General features: G+C 45.9%; 2 protein-coding genes across 3 annotated transcripts in view; one reads left to right on the forward strand and one right to left on the reverse strand.

Annotated features, from left to right (window-relative positions):
* Positions 1-20327, reverse strand: part of LOC310669940 (uncharacterized protein) — a 38572-nt gene extending 18245 nt beyond the window's left edge. Inside the window, exons 1-10 of the mRNA XM_083424404.1 lie at positions 20230-20327; positions 19187-19357; positions 7562-7684; positions 5756-5814; positions 4266-4416; positions 3294-3443; positions 2511-2597; positions 1960-2088; positions 1304-1424; positions 924-1000 (exon numbers count right to left, since the gene is read on the reverse strand). Of these exons, the coding sequence (XP_083280530.1) occupies positions 924-1000; positions 1304-1424; positions 1960-2088; positions 2511-2597; positions 3294-3443; positions 4266-4416; positions 5756-5814; positions 7562-7684; positions 19187-19357; positions 20230-20310 (1149 nt within the window). The 5' untranslated portion in view covers positions 20311-20327. The remainder of the gene's footprint in view (positions 1-923; positions 1001-1303; positions 1425-1959; positions 2089-2510; positions 2598-3293; positions 3444-4265; positions 4417-5755; positions 5815-7561; positions 7685-19186; positions 19358-20229) is intronic.
* Positions 19355-24204, forward strand: part of LRRC8A (leucine rich repeat containing 8 VRAC subunit A) — a 37741-nt gene continuing 32891 nt past the window's right edge. The window contains exon 1 of one of the 2 annotated variants that reach the window (XM_083423565.1): positions 19355-19547. The gene's annotated coding sequence lies outside the window, so the exon portion shown is untranslated. Of the gene's footprint in view, positions 19548-21217; positions 21414-24204 lie in introns of those variants that run through there. The other variant, XM_083423566.1, reaches the window with a different exon arrangement.

The raw sequence follows: 24204 nt of genomic DNA on the forward strand, positions 1-24204 counted from the left end.
AGAGGCAACCTTCTGAGGGACACCTGTCAGCGGTGGGAGGGACCAGAGGCAAAAGTAGGCGGAGCAATAAAAATAAATGCTACCTTTGTACACCTGGCTGGTTTCTACCCACAAACACACCCTCTAGCCTCAATCTCTGCACACCCTCTAGCTTCAATCCAAACAACCAAGAGGCATTACAGTCATACCTCAGGTTGAGGTAGCTTCAGGATGAATATTTCCAGGTTGTGCTCTGCGGCAACCTGGAAGTAACAGAGTGTGTTACTTCCGGGTTGCGCCACTCGCGCATGTGCAGATGCTCAAAATGATGTCACGCACATGCGCGGAAGCGGCAAAACACGACCTGCACACACGCAGATGCGTGTTACGTTCACTTCAGGATGTGAATGGGACTCCGGAACGGATCCCGTTTGCATCCAGAGGTACCACTGTATCAGAGTTCAAGGACACATTAGGAACAAAGGAAGCTGCCTTATATTGAGCTAGACCATTAGGGTCCCTCCAGCTCAGTATTATCTGCACTGACTGGCAGTGGCTTTCCGGGGTTTTAGGCAGGCTCCCAATGGCAGTGCTTGTCCCCCAGGCCTGAGGTTCTCCTGGTCTACAGGATAGTCTCCTGGTCAACACAAAGATAGCTAGGCAGCTCTACTGTTTATGAACAATACAAAGCATCATCCTAATATTTGATGAAATGCTGTGTGCTTTGAATTACCTGCTGGCTGATCCATTTTTCATGTATAGATGAAGATGATTATTAAAATTGCTATGCTGCCCTTCATCCGAAGATCACAGGGCCTGGGACCTCACACATGAAAAGTATGCACCCTACCATGGACCTATTCCTTTGCCTGCAAAGGATTAGGTAGGAATTTCAACTGGAAAACGGTCCTTAAGTCTGGCTCCTCCTACACCTGCCTCCTCACCTTCCATCCCGTTGCACTGAAGGTTTTTCCGGCACTTCCAATGGTCACAGTTCGTTCCCACATTCCTGGTAAACTGGCTATAAGCAAGGAAAGAAAATGAAGCTGAAATCTACATGGTGGTGCATTCAAGAGAAAGGAAATCAGAGTTGGGACATTTCTCCCACAAGGGAGAAGCACCCTGAGTATCTGCTCCTTTAAAAACACTGTTCTTTGCAGAGTCTGGAAAGTCCAAGGCAAGATCTTGCAGGAGTCAGACCACTTTGGTCCCAAAAGGGAGAAGAAGGCATAGGGACCCACAGGTGCTCCTACCAGCTCAGGTTCACAGACCAGGGGGAGGATCAGGTATGAAGCCAAGTGTCCAGAAAGTGGATCTGCCTTACCCATCCGGATATGCTTATTGCCATCGTAGACCAGCCACTCGTATACCTCATCACTGAAGCAGAGGACGTCATGTCTCACACACAACTCTGCAATGAGCTCCATCTCCTTTCTACTGAACACCTGCACAAGAGGGAGAAGACTGGCAACTCTGGGCTGCTTTGACATAGAACAGTGGCAGCTACTCCCACTGTTGGGATAAGGACGCTCCAAACACCCATGGGAAGGGTAGTCTGCTATGCTGAAGAAGGTGTTCCCAGGTGGCAGAGAGAAGTTAAGGAACTTGACACTCTTTAAGACAATAAATGCTGCTTCATCAGGAACAGATGTCATTCATTCACTCTGTTCCTAAATGGAGACTTCAGGCAATGTTGCTGTCTTCCAAGACTGGTTTATGAAGAGTTTTCTTTTTACAACACAAGTTGGGAGAATCCTCAACTTCCCCCCCAATCTTGCAGGAGAGGAAAATCTGGCTGCAATGGCATAGAAGACTGGGGAAAGGTGGTGGTGGTGGTGGGGATGGATTCAGCTGAAGCAGAGGTTGACACCTATGCAATGTCCTCAAGCTACAATGATTCTATGGCACATACTGAACTGCACACACATATTTCAAAGGTACATCAAGTGGCCTGTGCAAAATTGCAGGGTTCTTAGTTACCTTCCCCAAAGGGTTGTTGGGAGAGTTCAGCACAATGGCTTTAGTTCGCTTGGTGAACTTTGCTGCCAGTTCAGCTGGATTCAGTTGCCAGTCTCTGCTAGAGTTCAGCTTGCCACCTTCTGCAGCATTCTGGCAGAGAAGATGGAGAAAAAGAGAGAGTCAAGGGAGAGCCAAGCCATTGGACTTCTGCCAATGGGCAAAGGCCCCAGAACTAGCTGTTTCGTTTGATTCAGGTGAAGCTGTGGAAGAGCCGAGCCACCATCTAGGATCAAGGCCAGTAAACTAAAGCTGCATTGGGACAGGACAGAGGCAGTGTTGACACAATACAAAAGTACTGTTGGTGAGTGACTCATCCAATCAGGGATGTGGAGCTCAGGTTGTTCTGGATGAAGTAGCACTGCCCGTAAAAAAGAGTGGGCTCCAACCCCCATGACACCCACCTATACCCCAGTCTGTGAGGCCAATGGTCAGGATTGATGGATGTTGCAGTCTAGTGAATCTGAAGTATCAGGGTCACTGTCTACAAAGGCCAGCACAATCAGCCCACTTACTAGTTGCAGAGGTATGAACACACAAGTCCCACCAGCCATTTTCACCATGGGCTCATAGCAGTCAAAGTACGGCTCAATAATAATGACCTAAGAAAATGCAGAAGAGGTATCAAACACATCGTTGATTAGTTTTCAGACCTCAATATATTATTTGATTTTGTTAGTGTTTGTGTGTGTGTGTGTACGTACATACGTACGTACAACATTTTAACAAACTGCCAGACAAAAGGATCATTAGCAGCAATGATGCCACCCATTTGGTTGTCAGGAAGAGAAGAAGGAAGTAAAGAACACGAAACAAGGCTGACTGATGGATCAGGCCAAAGGGGGCCCACCTAGTCTAGCATCCTGTTCTCACAGTGGCAAACCAAATGCCTTAACAAAAAGGCCACAAGCAGGACCGGGGTACAACAGCAACACTCTCCCCCACTGCAATTTCCAGCAAATGGTATTCAGAAGCATACTGCCTCCTGACAGCAGAGGCAGGACATAGCTATCAGAGTCAGCAGTCATTGATAGCCTTATGGATTTGGCCCATCCTCTTTCAAAGCCATCCAATTTGGTGGACATCACTCCCTCCTGCAGGAGTGAATTCCATAGTTTAGCTACATGCTGTGTGAAGAAGTCCTTACTTTTCTCTGTACTCCCAAATCTTTCAAGATTCAACTTCATTGGGTGGTTCAGGGAGGCAGAGGCTAGAACCCCCACTTTCCAGTTTCATGAAGTCTGAGAAGCATTGTCCTAGCCATTAATATGTCCCAAAGCACACAGGCCCTCTGTTACCTCATCTCCATCATCCACCAGAGCCTGGAAGCAGCAGAAGAGGGCCTCATAGGCACCAACAGTCACCATCACATTTTTCAGAGGGTCCAGGTCTCGTCCGAGCAGCTTCCCAAAAAAGCGGGCCAAGATTGCTACTAAACGTGGGTGGCCCTGGGGAAACAGCAGAGGCTGAGAACATGGAATGGTAACCTGAAGCAAGCAGGCTAGTAGAAGTTTATTGCACATTTGTCCTGAACGTGATCATAAAAACAATTGTTCTTTCTGGTTACTTGCTGCACTTAGATTGCAGCCTCCCCAGAAATCCTCTTCTGCAGCCCCATCTGCACTATACATTTAAAGCACTATGATACCACTTTAAGCTGTCATGGCTTCTCCCAAAGCATCCTGAGAACTGCAGTTTTTGAAGAGTGCTGAGAGTTGTTAGGAAGCCCCTATCCCCATACCTAAGGGACACGGGTGGCGCTGTAGGTTAAACCACAGAGCCTAGGACCTGCTGATCAGAAGGTCGGTGGTTCGAATCCCCACAATGGGGTCAGCTCCCGTTGCTCGGTCCCTGCTCCTGCCAACCTAGCAGTTCGAAAGCACGTCAAAGTGCAAGTAGATAAATAGGTACCGCTCCAGTGGGAAGGTAAACGGCGTTTCCGTGCACTGCTCTGGTTCTCCAGAAGCGGCTTAGTCATGCTGGCCACACGACCTGGAAGCTGTACACTGGCTCCCTCGGGCAATAAAGCGAGATGAGCACTGCAACCCCAGAGTCGGCCACGACAGGACCTAATGGTCAGGGGTCCCTTTACCTTTTATCCCCATACCTACAGAGCTACAATTTCCAGAGTGGCTTAACAACCAATCCCTCTTCCCATGGGATAACTGTGCAGGGAACTATGTACAGGAGTGCTCTTGCATAGCAACACTTCAGACATATGTAAGGTATGCATGCAGCCTGAGAGAGAAAGGGAGGAGATTCTCACGTACAAATTCTCGGGTATATTGGTGCAGCAAGGTATTCTCTCCACCAACGGCCTCCACCAATGCTTCCCTGACAAAGTCCGGTGGGGGGAAATTAGGGAAGCCTTGGCCCAGGTTCACGGTCTTGTACGTGGCCGCCAACTTGACAAACTCCACCCTAAGGAGAGTGAAAGGCAAAAATGCAGGGAGGAAGAATTAAATCCCACTAGGCCAGCCTCCTGCAATCTCAACCCCAGCTGGATTACAGATACTGTCTATTGCTGGGGTTCAGGGTGTGCAAAGAGGCAAGCCTTGGATGGGTGGGTGGTTTGAATCCCATCATTCACTGACTCCCTAAAGCAACCTGCCAGCTTAGATCAGACAGATATAGCAGAAGCAAGGGACGTGAGATAAAGGAAGGAATGCTGAAAGCCTGATGGAGGCCTGGTTGCTAGGGGAACAGTGACAGAAGTGTGACATTTGAGATCCAAATGGTTTAGGCATTCTTGGGGCACCTCGATGGCGATTATGGGGGTGAAGATACCAGTATGGAGCCATGCTTGTTTTACTTCTCATGACCTGTACCCTTCCTTGATATATGTAGAAGGATGTTTATGTTTTAAGAACGTTTAGATGTTTTATGACTCTGTGTGCAATCTCTATAAAACCCTCATTCTAATTCTCCTCGTGGAAGAGCTTCTTCTTAAGTGGCAGTTCAGCTAGAACAACTACATTAAGTTTGGCTCTGCCCTATTGAAATAGTATCTAATAAACTCTGGGTCCCTAACTAGATCTGCTGAAGCTTGGTGTAATTGTAATTCTCTTGGTCCCATGTTTTCTTTAAAACCTTTTGCCTCTCATCTGGGTAATGAGCAGGTGGTGCAGAAGTAAATTCTTACCATACTTTGACTCTCTGGATCATGTTTTGGAGCTGAACTGATGCTCTGTGCTTGGCTGGCTAGGACTACGCTGCTCCTTGAACTCTGCTCTCTCGGGCAAGCATTTTGACAAAACGCTTTACCCTCCTTGGACAGAGGCCCTAGCACCTAACAGCAACCCTGGACCATAACCAGTACCCCTTCACCCAAGCAAACAAGATGATGTTGTTGGTTTGTCAGGGTGGGACTGTGGTTGAGTTGCAGTGTGCCTGCTTTGCATGCAAAAGGTCCCTGGTTCAATCCTCAACAGTATCTCCTGTTTAAAAGGATCAGGGAGTGGGTGAAGTGACTAAGCTAGATGTAAATATAAGGCCTCTTTATCCTGAAAGGGCTCTGCAGCTGTTCAGCTTTTATTTTTGATTGGCCAGTTACCTTAATAATGCTCTGTATTTCTTTTCTTTTTTAAGAATGGTAATTTATGTTTCAACGTTGTAAGCTGATATTTTTACTTTCTGGCCATACAGAACTACATTTATTAGTAAAGAAAGAAAGAAATAGTATGGCCTTGTATAGTCGGGCAGCTGGGCAAGTATGGACTGGGCAAGTATGGTGTATGGGGCCCACCCAAGGAGGAAATACCAGATATTCTTCTCTACGCCCTCCAGCCTCCGAGCCTGAACCATCCTGGACATTTTTGCCTAGAGAAAGGAGGAAAGGGTGGGGGGGGGGGGAAGAAGGAAGGAAAGGAAGCATGTTAGAATTGCTGCCGATAATGGCTATTTAATAACAAAGAACTGCAGAACTTTCTCATCTTCTTTCAGATCTTTTATATGCCAGTAGTTGAGTTGGTCTCTATAGGTTCGCTTATTTTAGTTTACAGCTGGTCTGTGGAACCTTTGGCCCTTCAGACGTTGGTGGACTACAACTCCCAGCAGCCAGCATAGCCAATGGCCCAGGATAACAATGGGAATTGTAGTCCAGCAGCATCTGCAGGGCCAGAGCTTCCCAACACCTCATTTAGTGGCATTTAAGAGGGTCTTCTCTATTTTTTCTATGGTGCTTTAAAGTGTGGAATTCTTATTAGGGTTTTTTTGGTAATTTTTATAATGTTGCAAGGAGGGACGCGGGTGGCGCTGTGGGTTAAAGCCTCAGTGCCTAGGGCTTGCCGATCGAAAGGTCGGCGGTTCGAATCCCCGCGGCGGGGTGCGCTCCCGCTGTTCGGTCCCAGCGCCTGCCAACCTAGCATTTCGAAAGCACCCCTGGGTGCAAGTAGATAAATAGGGACCGCTTACTAGCAGGAAGGTAAATGGCGTTTCCGTGTGTGGCTCTGGCAAGCCAGAGCAGCGATGTCACGCTGGCCACGCGACCCGGAAGTGTCTTCGGACAGCGCTGGCCCTTGGCCTCTTTGAGTGAGATGGGCGCACAACCCTAGAGTCTGTCAAGACTGGCCCGTACGGGCAGGGGTACCTTTACCTTATAATGTTGCAAACTGCAACGTTTGATGCATAAAGTGGTAAATAAATTACTAATAAAAAAGGGAGCAACCTTAGCACAGCAGGCAGCAAATACCCCAACCTCCCCTGCTCTGTTCTGTCATCACCAACAAAAAACTTAAACTCCATCCATACAAAGCACAGTCACATTTTCCAGCTGGCTCTTTCTGGTTAAATGGTTTTCCTATGGCAGGGCAGACTTTTTCAGGCCTAGGGCCACATCCCCTCCTAGACGACCTTCTGGGGGCCACATGCCACAGGGTAGATAGGGCCAGTGGCAAAAGTAGGAGCAGCAACAAAGGTGATTTCCCCCTTTGTACAGCAAGCAACACCCACTCGCACTTCCCACCCTCCATCCAGACAAGGAGGAGACTGGAATGTCTGCAGAGGGTGACTAAGATGACCAACAGTCTGGAAACCAAACCTTATGAAAAAAAGGTGAGGGAATTGGGCATGTTTAGCCTGGTGAAGTCAAAAGGTAAAGGTAAAGCCTGGTAAAGAGACTGAGGGGAGATATGATAGCCATCTCCAAATATCTAAAGGGCTGTCGCATGGAATATAGAGCAAATTTGTTTTCTGCTGCACTGGAGGGGAGGACCCAAACCATGAAATCAAGTTACAAGAAAGGAGATTCCAACTAAACCTTAGGAAGAACTATCTAATGATTGACAATAAACAAGCTACCTCGGGATATGATGGATCCTCTTTTATTGGAGATTTTTAAACAGAGGTTGGATGGCCACTGTTAGGGATTCTTTAGCTGGGATTTCTGCATTGCAGGGGGGCTGGATTGTGCTTATGGTCCCTTCAAACTTTAAGACTCTACAACTTTAAGACTTGTTCCAACGAGACCAAAATACTCAAGCAGGGCCAGTAAGGGGGAGAGTTCCAAGGGTTTGGTAGAGAAGCCTGGGAGTCCACATTTGGCTCCTGACACTCCTGGTCTTCCTACCTTAGAGTGATACCAGCAGAATCCAAGACAATTATTCCTTCCCAGTAGGTAATGAATCAAGGACAGAGCGATACTTCTAACCATACCACTACAACACTGGTTTGCTGTGCCGTATGCATGGACCTGTGTTATTTCTTACACAGAGAGAGGAATGGGGGAGAGGAAAAGAAATGAGAGATCAGTTGCATTCAGACATAAACCCAAAGCTGCTCCTTGATCTTGGGAACCGTCATGCAAAATGTGGTTAGGATATCTTAGGTCCAAATATCTCATAGTCCAAATGCATCATGAGAAAATGAACAAGTTTGCAAAATACATAGCTGATGTATGAGCGTACATGGGGTGTGGGTGGGACAAATTGTAAAAAGTGAGGTCAGAAGGAAATGAAATTTAGAAAAGTACGGAGAGTCATAATTATCTACTTGCAAGTGCCAAGATGTCTGTGTCATCAAACATTGTTTTGTAAATTACCACTGTTAAGCACTTAATTATCACTTTGTTTTTATATACCTTTTAACTGTTGATTGATTAGTTATTTATGTATTTATTGCATGCTTGCTTGCATTTATAACCAACCCTTTTCTCTCCAAGAAGCTCAAGAAGGTGTACATTGTTCTCTTCCCCTCACAAGAACCCTGTAAGGGAGGTTAGGCTGAGAGGCAGCATCCAGCCCCAAGGTCACTCAGAAAGCCTTATGGCTGAGCAGGGGGATTCGAACCCTTGTCTCTCACAGGTCCTAGTCAGGAACTCTTAACAGCCATACCACCACTGGTTCTGTCTTTACCATTAAAATATTTCAGGATGTTTTATGAGAGGCATTTTCACACACACAAGATACACACTCAGTGGTTAATTTAGTGGTGGTAATCTAGCAAACAGACAATTTTCCAAAATGTATAGTAAAAAGCAACACATACATGTTCCATCTAAAATCCGTAACTCCCAGGAACTTGAAATATGATAGCAGAGCATATGGGTTCAGCTACCTACATTTATTTGTACTAAAGTTAAAAACAAGAAGATATAGCTGAACATGTGTTTTGGTGGGACACGGGTGGCGCTGTGGGTAAAACCTCGGCGCCTAGGACTTGCCGATCCTATGGTCGGCGGTTCGAATCCCCAAGGCGGGGTGAGCTCCCGTCGTTCGGTCCCAGCTCCTGCCCACCTAGCAGTTCAAAAGCACTCTTAAGTGCAAGTAGATAAATAGGTACCGCTTTATAGCGGGAAGGTAAATGGCATTTCTGTGTGCTGCGCTGTTGCAGGCTCGCCAGAGCACCTTCGTCATGCTGGCCACGTGACCCGGAAGTGTCCTTGGACAGTGCTGGCCTCTTAAGCGAGATGGGCGCGCAACCCCAGAGTCGGTCACGATTGGCCCATACGGGCAGGGGTACCTTTACCTTTACTAAGGACCCAGTTCATATATGTGTACATCTTATATGTATCCATATTAACTTTGTACTCCTAAAAGAGAAAAGCAGGTTAGAAATAAATTAAGATGGTTATGAAATGGGAGGGAGGGGGTTATTGGTTTGCTTTCGTTCTTGTTTTCATTACTTTTTCTTAATCTTGTATTTTTATGTTTAATTTGCCCTGAGATCTACTCATGGAGAATGGTATATAAATTTAATTAATAATAACAACAATAACAATACTTTATTTCATAAAATTCATATACTGCTTGATTGTAAGAAAAAACCTAAATGCGGTTAGAACCTCAAAGGACATACTTAAGAACACATTGCTCAGTAACAAGGGCGCTTCTGAGCACATGTAAGCCAAACACTAAAACAACTTGGGAATTCAGAGAACATGGCTTTCAAGCTCCAAAAACTTTCACTTTACTGTACAAGAGTTAACTTGCAATCTTATGCACAGTTGTGAGTAACTAATGGGACTTACTTCAGAGTGGACATGCATTCATGTGCGTTGCAAGAACTGGCTAGGGTGCTGGTGGAACTGGTCACCCCTTGCAAGAAAATATTAACATGACCTTCCATGGGATCTCAGTTATACTGGTTAGTTATTTCCTGCTTAGGAACTGAGGAAGATTGCAAGCAACCTCCTTACTTTGGGCAGATCAACAATAAAGAAGAGCACCAGCAGATTTGTCACAAGCAAGTCAGCTTGGACAAGGGATTTAGTTGCTGCTGTGATCTGCATCCTCTCACTAGAAGCAAATAGCCTTGAGCCAGCAAGGTATAGTGATAGCCTTGAGCCAGCAAGGTATAGTACTGGACAAGGGTCAGGGAGCACATTGGTTCAAAAATCTCCAGTCATGAAATTCACTCTGTGACCTGGACCCAATCACTAACTCCCGGTCTAACCTGACTCACAGAGCTGCTGTGAGAATAAAATGGGAAGAGAGAAAACCATAAGAACTGTCTTGAGCTCCTTGGGGGATATTAATGTAATGAACAAAACAAATGCTGCATTTGGAATTTGAAGGATGTCACAGAAGCTTCTCTACAAAAGGAAGAGATGGCATCCATCCCTATCCTGAAGTAAGAGAAATAAAAGCACATTGCCTAAGAATCACATGCTTCCTGGCAGGATCAGAGCAGCTTTCAGAACCAAGCTGAGTTTTCTTGTTTCCTAGCCACCAAATGGATTATTAGGTGTAAACAGATAATCTCAGAGGAACACAGGATGACAAAACTAAGCATATGGGGTTTAATCAAGAATTTTAAAAAACAAAGAGAACTGTTAACAACAACATGACCACTGTATTTTTAAAGAAAAGATTCCAGAGGAGTTCAAAAGCTGTCACAAAGACACTTTCTGTCTTATTTCTAGATAAACATATAAATACTTAATATTAATAATAAAGCAAGTCTTTAAACAGGGGGGAAAGGGGATCCTTTTGCTCTAACGTTTTCTGGTCTTTTCCATGCCACAAAATTCACCATGCTTGGCACCTTTCAATTTCCCTGTGCGTGGTTTTTTGTTTTGTTTTTTGAACAAGTGAAATATTTCTGGGAGGAGATATGACAGGGCTTCCAGCCAATCACAAAAAGCACAGGGAGGATTTTAAATAAAGGGAAGGGGATCTTGTGGCACCCCAGCTAGGGGTGACAGCCTTTTTTCTTTCTTTTTTTGCCTGGGGTCCTCAACTGTGTTGCAGCAATGCCATGCCTGGGGGAGTGGGAGGGAATTGTCACCTGATTGTTCAGCCTCTATTAAAGGCACAACTGTACACCAAGGCTGTGCTTAAAGCATTATACTGTATGTTTAAAGCATGATCCTCCCAAAAGAAATCCTGAGGGCTGCGGGTTTGTTAAGGGCGATTGAAATCTTAACTCTATGGAGGGTACTACAGTTCCCAGGCTTCTTTAGGGAGGGGGAAATTTGCTTTAAATGTATGGCGTGTAGGCAACTATAATTGCCCTGTTCCTTACCTTCTTCTGACTAGCTGGCAACTTTAATTCCGATGTCCCTTTTGACCAAGCTGGTGATGGCAGAAAGGAGGCAGGTGGCTCCTTTTAAAGAACTTTGCTCCTCAATCTAGATAAGTAATAAGTAACCTTAAGAAGAAAAAAAGGAAATGAAACAAACAAAGCTGGAGGAGGTGTGAATTTGCATGTGCTTGACAAGCCCTCTGCTGGGTGGAGAGAGAATCAACACTGCATACATTCCCCCACCCCGACCCCTGAAGAATTCTGGGAATTGTAGTTTGTTAAGGGCAGGCATAGGCAAACTCGGCCCTCCAGATGTTTTGGGACTACAGCTCCCATGATCCCTAGCTAACAGGACCAGTGGTCAGGGATGATGGGAATTGTCATCCCAAAACATCTGAGGGCCAAGTTTGCCTATGCTTGGTTAAGGGTGCTGGGAAGGGCAGCTCTGATGGGTAAATTCCAGGATTATTTGGGGAGGAGTGTACTTCTGACTCTGATCCACACAAAATATTTAAAGCATATTCAGCACACATTTTTTTTAAAAAAACAAAACCCAAAAGAAACCTGGGAATTTCAGTTTCCCCTCAAAGTGCTGCTTTCCCATCCTATGGCAGGCATGGGGTTTAAATGTATAGTGTGGATCTGCCCTAATTAAATGTACATTGTGTATCTAGCTTTCATTTGAGTGACACCCCCCCTTTCAAAAACGAGGATAAGAACACAAGAGTCTGCTGGGTCACACCAGCCACTCATCTAATAAAGCATCCTGTTCTCTTCTTATGTTCTGATGCCTTTCAGATTACAAGACTGCCAATGGCCACCAACCAAGCTCTCCCTCCACAGTTGTGTGATAGGAATTTTGAGGTCTTAGATATATGGAAATGTTCATAAATGTACTAACCAAGCACAGGAAGACCAACCTGGAACCATTTTGATTCCTAAACTGAGCAAATGTTTTCTCTGCAAGGTCAAAGTGGGAAACCTCCCATTGTCTCTTTCCTCACAAATCTTAAGGGCACATTTAAGATATGAATAGGGTGTGAGCCTGTGACATGGCCCAGGAACTAAGTATTTATCATTACAAAAGACTGGCCAGGCTACCCAGGCAATCCAATCAAGTAACCTGCCAGACAGGAGATAAACAATGACAGGAGAAAAACAATATTAAAATTTCTGTTTTAGACTGCCTTTTTCTGTGATGTAGGTATGATGTATTTGGGGGGTGGTCTTAGGTTACACCCCTTCTGTGGTGTATGTATGCTGTTTCTGGGGGTGGTCTTGATCTACAGGGTGGCAATTCCAAAAGTCTTTATAAGGCCTTGCGTGCCATTTTTCGGGGTTCCTCCTCTTTCCTGCGGATGAGGGGAGCACCCTGTTGCAACAATAAAGATCAAGCTTACTAGCTGCTTTGCTTCTCAATATTCTCTGGTTGGCCTCTGTTATTCTCTCCTACCAATAGGGAACCTGTGTAAGGACTCTATATGGGCTCTTGGATACCCCATAAGGGAAAAGGGCAATTTTTGTTTACAACAGTTGGAGGCAGTGATGCTTCTGAATTTCAGATGCAGGAAACTGCAGAAGGGGACAGTGCTTTCGTGGTCGGGTCCTGCTTGTGGGTTCTCCCTTCAGTTGGGCACTGTGATGACAGCATGCTGGACTAGATGGGTCACTGACCTCATCCAGTAGGTTCTTCTTATGTTCTTAAGTGAGAGCTGTTTGGGGACTAGGGCTTAGATTTCCCTCTCCCTGTGGGAGGTTATGTCTTCAGGGTGTCTGGATAACTGAAAGGGTTGACAGGCTACCAGTCCTTGCAGTAACGTCTGACTTAAATCTCAAGAGGCCTGCTTTGCTCTCTGTGCTATGACACTGGAGGTTCCCACTGGAACCTAACCAGAAAACAAGATCTTTGGGGAGTGTTAATGCTGCAAAACTCACCCCAGTTTTATGCTTATAGGAAATGACACCAGTTTCCAGCAAATCACATTCAAAGCAAAACAACCCAGGAGGCACACTGGAACCCTCAAAACCTTTCACCCCTCTGAGATTGGGGTGTATTTACCCCCCAAAAAACAATATTTACATGAACAAATGGAACATACATCCTTGTTCCGAGACTCTAATGACATGGAGGGCAGATCTGCACCATACATTTAAAGCACATGGCTACCTGCCAGGAATCCTAGGAACTGTACTTTGCTTCTTTCATAGCTACAAGCCCCAGCACAAAACTACAGGGCCTAGGATTCTTTAGAGAGAAGTTGAGTCGTGTGCTTGAAATGGCCCTAAGAAGGGCTATAAAAATCAATGTGATTTACTGCCAAGTAAACATACTCAGGAATGCAACATTGGTGAAATCTCTAAAAACCACCCCTTAGATTTTAATATGGAAATATATTTGTAAAGACGCAGTATTTGTAAAAAGAAAAGACCACCTTAAACACTGTGGTTGCTTTCCTGCTCTAATGAAATTGGAGTGAATGCCTTTCAATTCTCCTTTATCAATATTTCAGGAATTTACTATGCAATCAACATTTTTGTGATGATCCAGCCCAATAAAAATGTTGGTGAGTGAATCATCCAAGTGCATCAGAAAACCCACTTTTTATTGATGCTCACACAAAAATTAACATTGGAATCTGATACAATCACAGGCTTGAAAGAAGGCTGCTATCTAGTGGGCAATAAAAGGAACATTTATCTGACCAAATGCCTTGACATTGGGAAACCAAAGTCAGAGAGATGCTTTGGGTTATTAGCAAAGCACTTTTCTGTTTGTGAAGGCAAATTATGGAAGGGTAGTCTTCTGGTTTGTTTGCTTTAAAATATAAATAGTGTGTTGCCCGGAACAGGCAGTAGTTGCTATCCAGATCATTACTATCTGGAAGAGTGTGGAAGAGTGCTTAGAGCAGGGGCTGTCAACCTGGTCTCTGCAGCCCACTAGCGGGCGTTTCAGGATCCTAGGTGGGTGGGAGGGGGTTCTACAGCACAAGCCGAATCTTCCTTCCATCGAGCACTGGTGGGCAGTAAGGAAATTTTACCATCAAGAAAGATGCATTAGTGGGCAGTAGGTATAAAAAGCTTGACTACCCCTGGCTTAGAGCATAAAATTAGGATCAGATAGACTCTGGTTAAAATGCATGAAGCTTACTGCGTAATAGTCATCATCTCTGTGGCCTGGGGAGAGTCCTGAAGGCCAAAAAGCAGTTGGCCCCCTGGGGACTGAAGTTCCCTTCCCTTCTCTGTATCTTGCAAATACATATTAAAATGCTAACAAATTTTTGCCAGGCCCTTTAAAAAAATGATGATGATCTGCAGATTGATGCAGAAACTTGAGATGCCTAGATAAACTGAAATTGACATATTTTCCCTTCTCTAGATGCTGGCGGAATTGATGGGAGGTAAAGTGATAAAGTGACTCCTGTTTACACACATTGCCCATCTGTCTGTCTGTTGCTCTGCTGGTGAAGAGGTGATTTATCACCTGCCATGCCAGTATGGAGTGCAGTCATTGTGTCGGTAGGAGCTGGGAAGCCCAGGTTCAAATCTCCCACTCAGGCATTGTTATAAAGGTAAAGGTACCCCTGCCCGTATGGGCCAGTCCTGTCTGACTCTAGGGTTGTGCGCCCATCTCACTTAAGAGGCCGGGGGCCAGCGCTGTCCGGAGACATTTCCGGGTCACGTGGCCAGCGTGACGAAGCTGCTCTGGCGAGCCAGCACCAGCGCAGCACATGGAAACGCCGTTTACCTTCCCGCTATAAAGCGGTACCTATTTATCTACTTGCACTTAAGAGTGCTTTCGAACTGCTAGGTGGGCAGGAGCTGGGACCCAACGATGGGAGCTCACCCCGCCGCGGGGATTCGATCGGCAAGTCCTAGGCGCTGAGGTTTTACCCACAGCGCCACCCGCGTCCCAGGCATTGTTATAGAGGTAGGCTTTTACAGCCCAGCTCTTCATCAAGGGATTCAGTGTCCCCCAAGTCCGTTATCAGTCAGAGGAAAATGAGTGGAACCAGTAGAAGGAAAGTAAGGAAGATATTTATTTTTCTGTTGCATCAGAATTCCCCCTCCCACCACCTTGCATGAGGTGAGGACCCAGAACAAAGGTGTATAACAGCTTTTAAAGACTTAAGAAATTTCCCACCCCTTAGCCAAAGACCACTCAAAAGCATGCTACAGATTCGAGAGTGTGTCTTATCTCCTGTTTGTCAAGATAGCTGATAATCCTTTCTGATTGCATTATACTGCCAGTCTTTTGAAGTGACAGATACCCTAGCTTCTGAAACCTTTGTCACAGACCTCCCCTATTCATACACAAAATGTGCTCTTTGGACTGGATTTGAAGGATTTGTAAGTGAAAAGAACAATTGGGAAAGGTTTTGCTAAGATACTTCCTTTTGCAAAGAAATAATGAGGGTCAAGAAAATGTCAGGATGGCTCTCCTATATTATTGCAGACACATGGTTTATGTACTTAAGTATATGTGTTTATCTTATGCACTTATGAACATTCATTTTATTTACAACACCTTAGAATTCTTATCTCCTTCATGCATCACTGCCTTGTCTTGGCGAAGGGGCTTGAATAACTCAGAGAAGCTATGAGCTATGCCATGCAGGGCCACCCAAGGTGGACAGGTCATAGCGGAGAGTTTTGACTAAACGTGTTCCACCTGGAGCAGGAACTGGCAAGCCACTCCAGTATCCCTGCCAAGAACATGGACAAAGACAACAGGCATATAAAAGTTATGACACTGGAAGATGAGCCCCTCAGGTCGGAGGGCTACTGAGGAAGAGCGGAGGACAAGTACAAGTAGATTCAGAGCTGATGGAGCGGCTGGGCCAAAGCCGAAAGGACGCTCAGTTGCGGATATGCCTGGAAGCGAAAGGAAAGTCCAATGCTGTAAAGAAAAATATTGCATAGGAACCTGGAATGTAAGAACCATGAACCTTGGTAAGCTGGATGTGGTAAAAAATGAGATGGCAAGAATATTGACATCCTGGGCATCAGTGAACTAAAATGGATGGGAATGGGTGAATTCAGTTTGGATGACCACTATATCTACTACTGTGGGCAAGAATCCCGTAAAAGAAATGGAGTGGCTCTCATAGTCAACAAAACAGTGGCAAAAGCTGTACTGGGATGCAATCTCAAAAATGACAGGTGATCTCGATACGAATCCAAGGCAGACCTTTTAACAACACAGTAATCCAAGTTTATGCACCAACTACCGGTGCTGAAGAAACTGAAATTGACCAATTCTATGAACACCTTCTAGAAATGACACCAAAGAAGGATGTTCTTCTCATTATAGGGGATAGGAATGCTAAAGTAGGGAGTCAAGAGATAAAAGGAACAACGGGCAAGTTTGGCCTTGGAGTTCAAAACGCAGGGCAAAGGCTAATAGAGTTCTGCCAAGAGAACAAGCTGGTCATCACAAACACTCTTTTCCAACAACACAAGAGACGACTCTACACATGGACATCACCAGATGGGCAGCATCGAAATCAGATTGATTATATTCTCTGCAGCCAAAGATGGAGAAGCTCTATACACTCAGCAAAAACAAGACATGGAGCTGACTGTGGCTCAGATCATCAGCTTCTTATAGCAAAATTCCAGCTTAAACTGAAGAAAGTAGGAAAAAACACTGGGCCAGTAAGACACAATCTAAATCAAATCCTTTATGAATACACAGTGGAAGTGAGGAACAGGTTTAAGGATTTAGATTTGGTAGACAGAGTGCCTGAAGAACTATGGATGGAGGCTCGTAACATTATACAGGAGGCAACAATGAAAACCATCCCAATGAAAAGGAAATGCAAGAAAGCAAAGTGGCTGTCCAATGAGGCCTTACAAATAGCGGGTAAAAGAAGGCAAGCAAAATGCGAGGGAGATAGTGAAAGATACAGGAAATTGAATTCAGATTTCCAAAAAATAGCAAGGAGAGACAAGAAGGCCTTCTTAAACGAGCAATGCAAAGAAATAGAGGAAAACAACAGAATGGGAAGAACCAGAGATCTGTTCAAGAAAATTGGAGATATGAAAGGAACATTTTGTACAAAGATTACCATAATAAAGGACTAAAGTGGAAAGGACCTAACAGAAGCAGAAGACATCAAGAAGAGGTGGCAAGAATACACAGAAGAATTATACCAGAAAGATATGGAGGTCTCGTACACCCCAGGTAGTGTGGTTGATGACCTTGAGCCAGACATCCTGGAGAGTGAAGTCAATGGGCCTCAGAAAGCACTGCTAATAACACGGCCAGTGGAAGTGATGATATTCCAGCTGAACTATTTAAAATGTTAAAAGATGATGCTGTTAAGGTGCTACACTCAATATGCCAGCAAGTTTGGAAAACTCAGCAGTGGCCAGAGGATTGGAGAAGATCAGTCTACATCCCAATCCCAAAGAATGCTCCAACTACCGCACAATTGCGCTCATTTCACACGCTAGCAAAGTAATGCTTAAAATTCTACAAGGCAGGCTTAAGCAGTATTTGGACCAAGAACTCCCAGAAGTGCAAGCTGGATTTCGAAGGGGCAGAGGAACCAGAGACCAAATTGCAAACATGCGCTGGATTATGGAGAAAGCTAGAGAGTTCCAGAAAAACACCTACTTCTGCTTCATTGACTAGGCAAAAGCCTTTGACTGTGTCGACCACAGCAAACTATGGCAAGTTCTTAAAGAAATGGGAGTGCCTGATCACCTCATCTGTCTGCTGAGAAATCTCTATGTGGGACAAGAAGCTACAGTTAGATCTGGATATGGAATAACTGATTGGTTCAAAATTGGGAAAGGAGTATGACAAGGCTGTATATTGTCTCCCTGCTTATTTAACTTATATGCAGAATTCATCATGCGAAAGGCTGGACTGGATGAATCCCAAACCGGAATTAAGATTGCCGGAAGAAATATCAACAACCTCAGATATGCAGATGACACAACCTTGATGGCAGAAAGTGAGGAGGAATGAATGAACCTTTTAATGAGGCTGAAAGAGGAGAGCGCAAAATATGGTCTGAAGCTCAACATCAAAAAGACTAAGATCATGGCCACTGGTCCCATCACCTCCTGGCAAATAGAAGGGGAAGAAATGGAGGCAGTGAGAGATTTTACTTTCTTGGATTCCATGATCATTGCAGATGGTGACAGCAGTCATGAAATTAAAAGACTCCTATTTCTTGGGATAAAAGCAGTGACAAACCTAGACAGCATCTTAAAAAGCAGAGACATCACCTTGCCAGCAAAGGTCCATATAGTTAAAGCTATGTTTTTCCCAGTAGTGATGTATGAAAGTGAGAGCTGGACCATAAAGAAGGCTGATCGCTGAAGAATTGATGCTTTTGAATTATGGTGCTAGAGGAGACTCTTGAGAGTCCCATGGACTGCAAGAAGATCAAACCCATCCATTCTGAAGGAAATCAGCCCTGAGTGCTCTCTGGAAGGACAGATCCTGAAGCTGAGGCTCCAATACTCTGGCCACCTCATGAGAAGAGAAGACTCCCTGGAAAAGACCCTGATGTTGGGAGAGATGGAGGGCACAAGGAGAAGGGGATGACAGAGGACGAGATGGTTGGACAGTGTTCTCAAAGCTACCAACATGAGTTTGACCAAACTGTGGGAGGCAGTGGAAGACAGGAGTGCCTGGCATGCTCTGGTCCATGGGGTTACAAAGAGTCGGACATGACTAAATGACTAAACAACAAGAATTCTTATAACATCAGGAAGCTCACCTTTGGCATATCACTGTCTCTCAGCCTAACCTACCTCACAAGGTTGTTGTTGTAATGGATTAAAAAAAAATGGGAGTGGCATGGGGAGAGAAGCATAGATGCTGCCTTGAACCCTTTGAAGGTGGGGAGGAAAAGGTGGGACAGATATGCAACAAATAAATAGCAAACATGCAATGCTAGTCCTATTCAGAGTAGCGCCATTGAAATGGATGAGCATGGCTGATTTAGCTCCATTAATCTTAGCAGGTCTACTGTGAGAATTTATTTGGACGCAACCCAATATGTTGCTTTTTATATATAATATTGTATATATGGTTTATAAATCTGCTATAAAACATCCCATTAGTACCCGTTGTCATCAGGATGTGGGGATTAATATTGCCGTTTTTACATAAATAGTTGGAGATTTCTCTCCATTTAAATACGGAGAGGCGCAACGTGTTAATTATATATATTTTAAAAAGAAAGAAAGAAAGAAAGAAAGAAAAACGTACGTGCGGAAAGCGACCTTCCCTTACCAAGATGGCAGCTTTGCGCTCCTTTCCCCCTCCATACTCAAGATGACCTCCAGGCATCTTTGGCGCTTTCCATTCGCTTCCTCTCCCTCTCGCTCCGTGGGGAATGCCTTGCCCTTCCCAAGATGGCTCCTCTCGAGATGGCGCCGCCTAGTGGAAGAGAGGAGCAAGAGTCGTGGCTGCTGCTTACTTCCGGTTTTGCTGCCGCCGCCGGGGGATGCCCATGCCGGCCGGGTGAGGTCAGCTCCGGGGTGGAGCAGCCCGGTGGTGCAGTGAGGAGGCTGCGAGGGGGGCAAACAAAAGAAAGCCCGAAGCGACCGAGCCGGGAAGCTGCTGCCGGGTGAGTGCGAAGCGTCGCAATAATGGCACTGTCAGGGGCTGGCGTTTCCCGCCCCATCCTGGGGGAAAAGTGGACTGTCAGGGAATCTGCTGAGAGATACGAGGGTGTTGAGGAATGCCGAGGCGAGTCAGGAACACTGAGGACTAGTAACCCCCCTTTTTTTGATGGGGAAGCGGGGACGTCGGGCATGTCCCCTCCCCACACACACTCGCACTGGGTGGGTTTGTTTGGTATTTCTTTTTAGTATCGAGGTGGAGGACCAGTAACCGTGTTTTAGCTAGTGAGTGGCGGAGGGTCGGGGAAGGACGTGGATCTCGGGTAATAGAGAGGAAGATTCCCCATCTCCACACGCTGTTTTAGAGTATTGGAAAGGAGAGGGGCGTCTGGGAAAGAGGACGTCCTCAGAAACCTCGGGGACCAGCAACTTTTATTTATCGATTGGCATAATGGAGGAGGATTCTCTCCCACCCCCACTTCCAACCTACACTGGTTTTGTTGAGGTGGAAAGGGGCGTCAGGGAAAGGACAGCCTCAGGAACCTACAGGACCAGTAACCTTGCTGCCAGTGAAAGGGGAAGGAGAGGAACTTGGGCAATGCAGAACTGGGAGAAGGATCCCCTGCCCGTCGCTGCTTTTGAGTATTGGGAAAGAGAGTAGGCTTAGGACCTGGAGGACTTAGTAACCTGGTTTTGTATGATGTCAGTGAAGAGGAGGCTGAGCGAGGATGGCGAGAGATGTGTGCCCGGCAGGGTGGAGAGGAGCATGCATGCCTTCAGCTTGTGAGCTTTGCAAGCGTGGGGAGTGGAGAGAGATCTAGGAACCCCTAGGAAAATCCTGGGTTGCAGAAGGACCCGTGTGTGTGTGTGTGTGTAAAGTTTAGGGCTGGCAATTCCTCAGTTGAGAGGGAAGGCCGTAAGGAAAGGAAGGGGGGGGGGATGTGCACGTGTATGAAAGGAATTTCTAGGGGGCTGGGATGGTGGGTGTGATTCGAGAGTCCGGTAAGACAGTAGAAGAGGTATGGATGTGACATGGCCATCAACAATCATACCCGGGGCTTGCAGAGGAGTTGGTGGCAGAGGTAGGGAGAGTGAGGGGGGGGGGAGTTAGGAAGAGTGGGTTTCCCAGGAGATGTGTTGTGGAAGAGATCTGAGACTGGGTTTGTTGTGGGCATGGAGAGCGAGTGAGGGGGGATATTAGGAAGAGGGAATTCTCCAATCCGCCAACCCCAAGATCTGCTATGGCAGAATATTCTTGCAAAGAGAGCCAGTCTTAGAGTAGGACCTGGGAGACCAGGGTACACTCAATCAGGAAACTCACTGGGTGTGTCCTTGGGACCAGTCACTGCCTTTTAGCCTAACCTACCTCACAAGATTGTTGTAGGGATTATATTAAAAAGGGGAAGAACAGTGTAGGCCCCCTTGAGCTCCTGGGGAGAAAAAAGGCGGAACATACATTCAGTAAATAATTAAAACGAATGCAGGACACTAGTAGCAATTGAAGGTTTATTGTGAGCATTGAGAGTGAATAAAAGTGGTCTATAAAAAGGGAGCTTTGCTTATGATTCATAAAATAGTGGGGAAGGGATATTTGGAAGGGGTGGGGGAGGTGCAGAAGGGTTTGGAAGGCTTGGCAGTTGGAAAACAGTCACCTTTTTGTAGGTTCTCAAATTAATTGGTTATTTTCCAAGTGGGGAGGGCGGGATTTATTGGCTGTCTCCCACCTCTAGCACTTGTTGAATAAGAGATGGTGGTGGAGGGTTGTGAGGTGGCACTAAAGAAGGAACCTGAAGCATTATGGATGGGAACAAATTTAGGGTGTGTGTTTATCTCTTGTGCTGTTTTTGAAAGTGGATCTCAAAAGCGAGAAGGTGAGTGATGATAGTTCTTCTTAAGCTGTTCTTGGAACTTAGGGGGCTGGCAAGGGGGAGGGTAAATATGGGCAGAAGAGTTGTCAAAGGGGCTGAGTCTGAGAATGTGCCCCAGTGCCAAGTAACTTTTTATTTTTGGGGTGACAGGGGAAGTGACATTTTGGGGTGACATTAAGGGCAAGGAGAGGAAACAGAGACTCCTTTGCCACGTTGTGTTGCTGGCAATTAAGGGGTGGCAGACAGTAAGTGAAGGAAGGAATAGTGCCTGGTTGGCAAGAAACACTGATGAGTCAAGCTGTGAGCAAGTCACAGAAGGGCTGGAGAAGCTGGGTGGGTGGTGTTATCGTGTTACTAGTCCATGCAATGTGAGTAAAGGGGGGGGAAAGGGGGGCATCTGGAAAGGACCGGTGAAGTGAAAACAAAGGGGTGGCATTCTGTTGCGGAGAGTTAGGTGTGTGTGTGTTACTGCATTCAGCTAGCTCAAAGAATGGGTGTGAAAGCAAACTTTTTGGCACCCGTGGGGAAGGTAGGTTGTTGGAAAGGAAGCAGGAGTTTTGGGAAGAGGTAGGAGAAAGGGTGTCAGTGGAAGGAAAAGGCCGGGGTGGAGGAGGAAAATATTTGGGTGTGGGACATTGGAGAGCAATGTTTAGCTTTAGGTGCTGCCTGATTGGGATTTTTGCAGTCAAGCCTCCAGAGTGATCTCTGTTGCTGGATGCCTCAGAGCCCTTTAAACTGCCACGAGCCTGTTTTATGATTGTCCTGGCCTTCCAGTAATTGGGGATAGCAGGTTGCTGTAAAAACAGCGAGAGGGTGTGCAAATTTACACTGCAGCAATGTGGCCTCTTTTAAGGTTTATGGGATTATTCCATTTACAGAGAGCAAGGTCATCTGAGGTGATGTCTTTTTGGAGTCTTGGGGCAAGTAAAGGGAACACTGTCAAATGTGAAGGTTCCAGGAAACTAGCCAGTGTCCTCAAGGCAAGGATGTGCGAAATCATGGCTTGACTGAATTTCTTTTTTAAATGGAGCGGAGCTTCTGCATTGCCTAATTCTGAAATGCATCACTTTTGGGGAAAGGGTGGGGCTCCTCCTTTAATTACTGCCCACTTGATTTCAAAATTGTGTGTGTGTCATCATTTCAGCAGTATACTGTACATGATATTCTGTACATTTAATGCACCCCAGTGAATCCTGAGAGCTGCTGTTTACCCTCCACAGAGCTGGAATTCCCAGAACCCTTAACAAACTACAGTTCCCAGGATTCTTTGGGAGAAATCATGTTTTTTAGAGTTATAGTGTGGATGTGGCCAAAGATCTTATTTAATAATCTTGAAAATGTTGGGTTAGTTTTTACCCTTTTTATTGTGAAATTGCTTCAAGGTACTTTACAGGATGGGACGCGGGTGGCGCTGTGGTCTAAACTACAGAGCCTAGGGCTTGCTGATCAGAAGGTTGGTGGTTTGAATCCCCGCGAAGGGGTGAGATTCCGTTGCTCAGACCCTGCTCCTGCCAACCTAGCAGTTCGAAAGCACGTCAAAGTGCAAGTAGATAAATAGGTACTTCTCCGGCGGGAAGGTAAACGGTGTTTCCGTGTGCTGCCCTGGTTTGCCAGAAGCGGCTTAGTCATGCTGGCCACATGACCCGGAAGCTGTATGCCGGCTCCCTCTGCCAGTAAAATGAGATGAGCGCTCCAACCCCAGAGTCGTCTGCGACTGGACCTAACGGTCAGGGGTCCCTTTACCTTTACTTTACAGGATGTGATTCACCAATGGAATGAAAGCAACAGAAAATTAAACGCTTGTGTTTTAAATGTATTGTACTTATGCAGCCTTACTGCTGTGAAATATACTGTATTCAGCAACTTTGCATGCTGGGACGGAGAAATAAGCTAAGTGGAGGAAGTATACTAGTTCAGGAGCAAAATTCAAGGTGTTGATGTTGCTGGGCAACAAATCCCTTCATCCCTGACTATTGGACATGCTGGCTGCTGGACTCCCATGATGTCTGGAGGAATGTTGGTTTCCGAACCCTGGCTTACAGCTTTACGCTGTGGCTCACCCAGTGAAGTTGGATCGGCAGTTGATTGATTTATCATAAGATGCACAATTCAATTATGGCTTTTTCTGCCACAAGATGCAGCAATGGTCACTTGGCCTAGATGTCTTAAAAGCGAGACAAGTCACATGGCAAGAAGGCAGGAAGATACCTTTCAGTGTCTACTTAGCGAAACCTCCCTCTTCAGATACGTTATGCCTCTGAAGGGATAACAATGGGCTGTAGTTGCATGGTAAAGTAAAGGTAAAGGGACCCCTGAGCGGTGCTCATCTTGCTTTATTGGCCGAGGGAGCCGGCGTACAGCTTCCGGGTCATGTGGCCAGCATGACTAAGCCGCTTCTGGCAAACCAGAGCAGCGCACGGAAACGCCATTTACTTTCCCGCTGGAGCGGTACCTATTTATCTACTTGCACTTTGACATGCTTTTGAACTGCTAGGTTGGCAGGAGCAGGGACCGAGCAATGGGAGCTCACCCTGTCGCGGGGATTCAAACCGCCGACCTTCTGATTGGCAAGCCCTAGGTTCTGTGGTTTAACCCACAGTGCCACTCTCATGGTAGAGCAAGTACCTTATTTGCATGCAGAAGGTTCCTGGTTCCAGGCATCTCCAGGTAGGGATGGGAAAGATACCTTACCGAAATGCTGAAGAACCACCTCCAGTCAGGGTAGGCAGTGCTGAGCTAGATAATCCCTTGACTTGGTATAATGTAGGTTTCTCTGTTCCTGTGAAACAGTTAC

The sequence above is a fragment of the Podarcis tiliguerta genome (assembly GCF_965153285.1).
Source record: "Podarcis tiliguerta genome assembly, chromosome: Z".
NCBI classification, from domain to species: domain Eukaryota; kingdom Metazoa; phylum Chordata; class Lepidosauria; order Squamata; family Lacertidae; genus Podarcis; species Podarcis tiliguerta.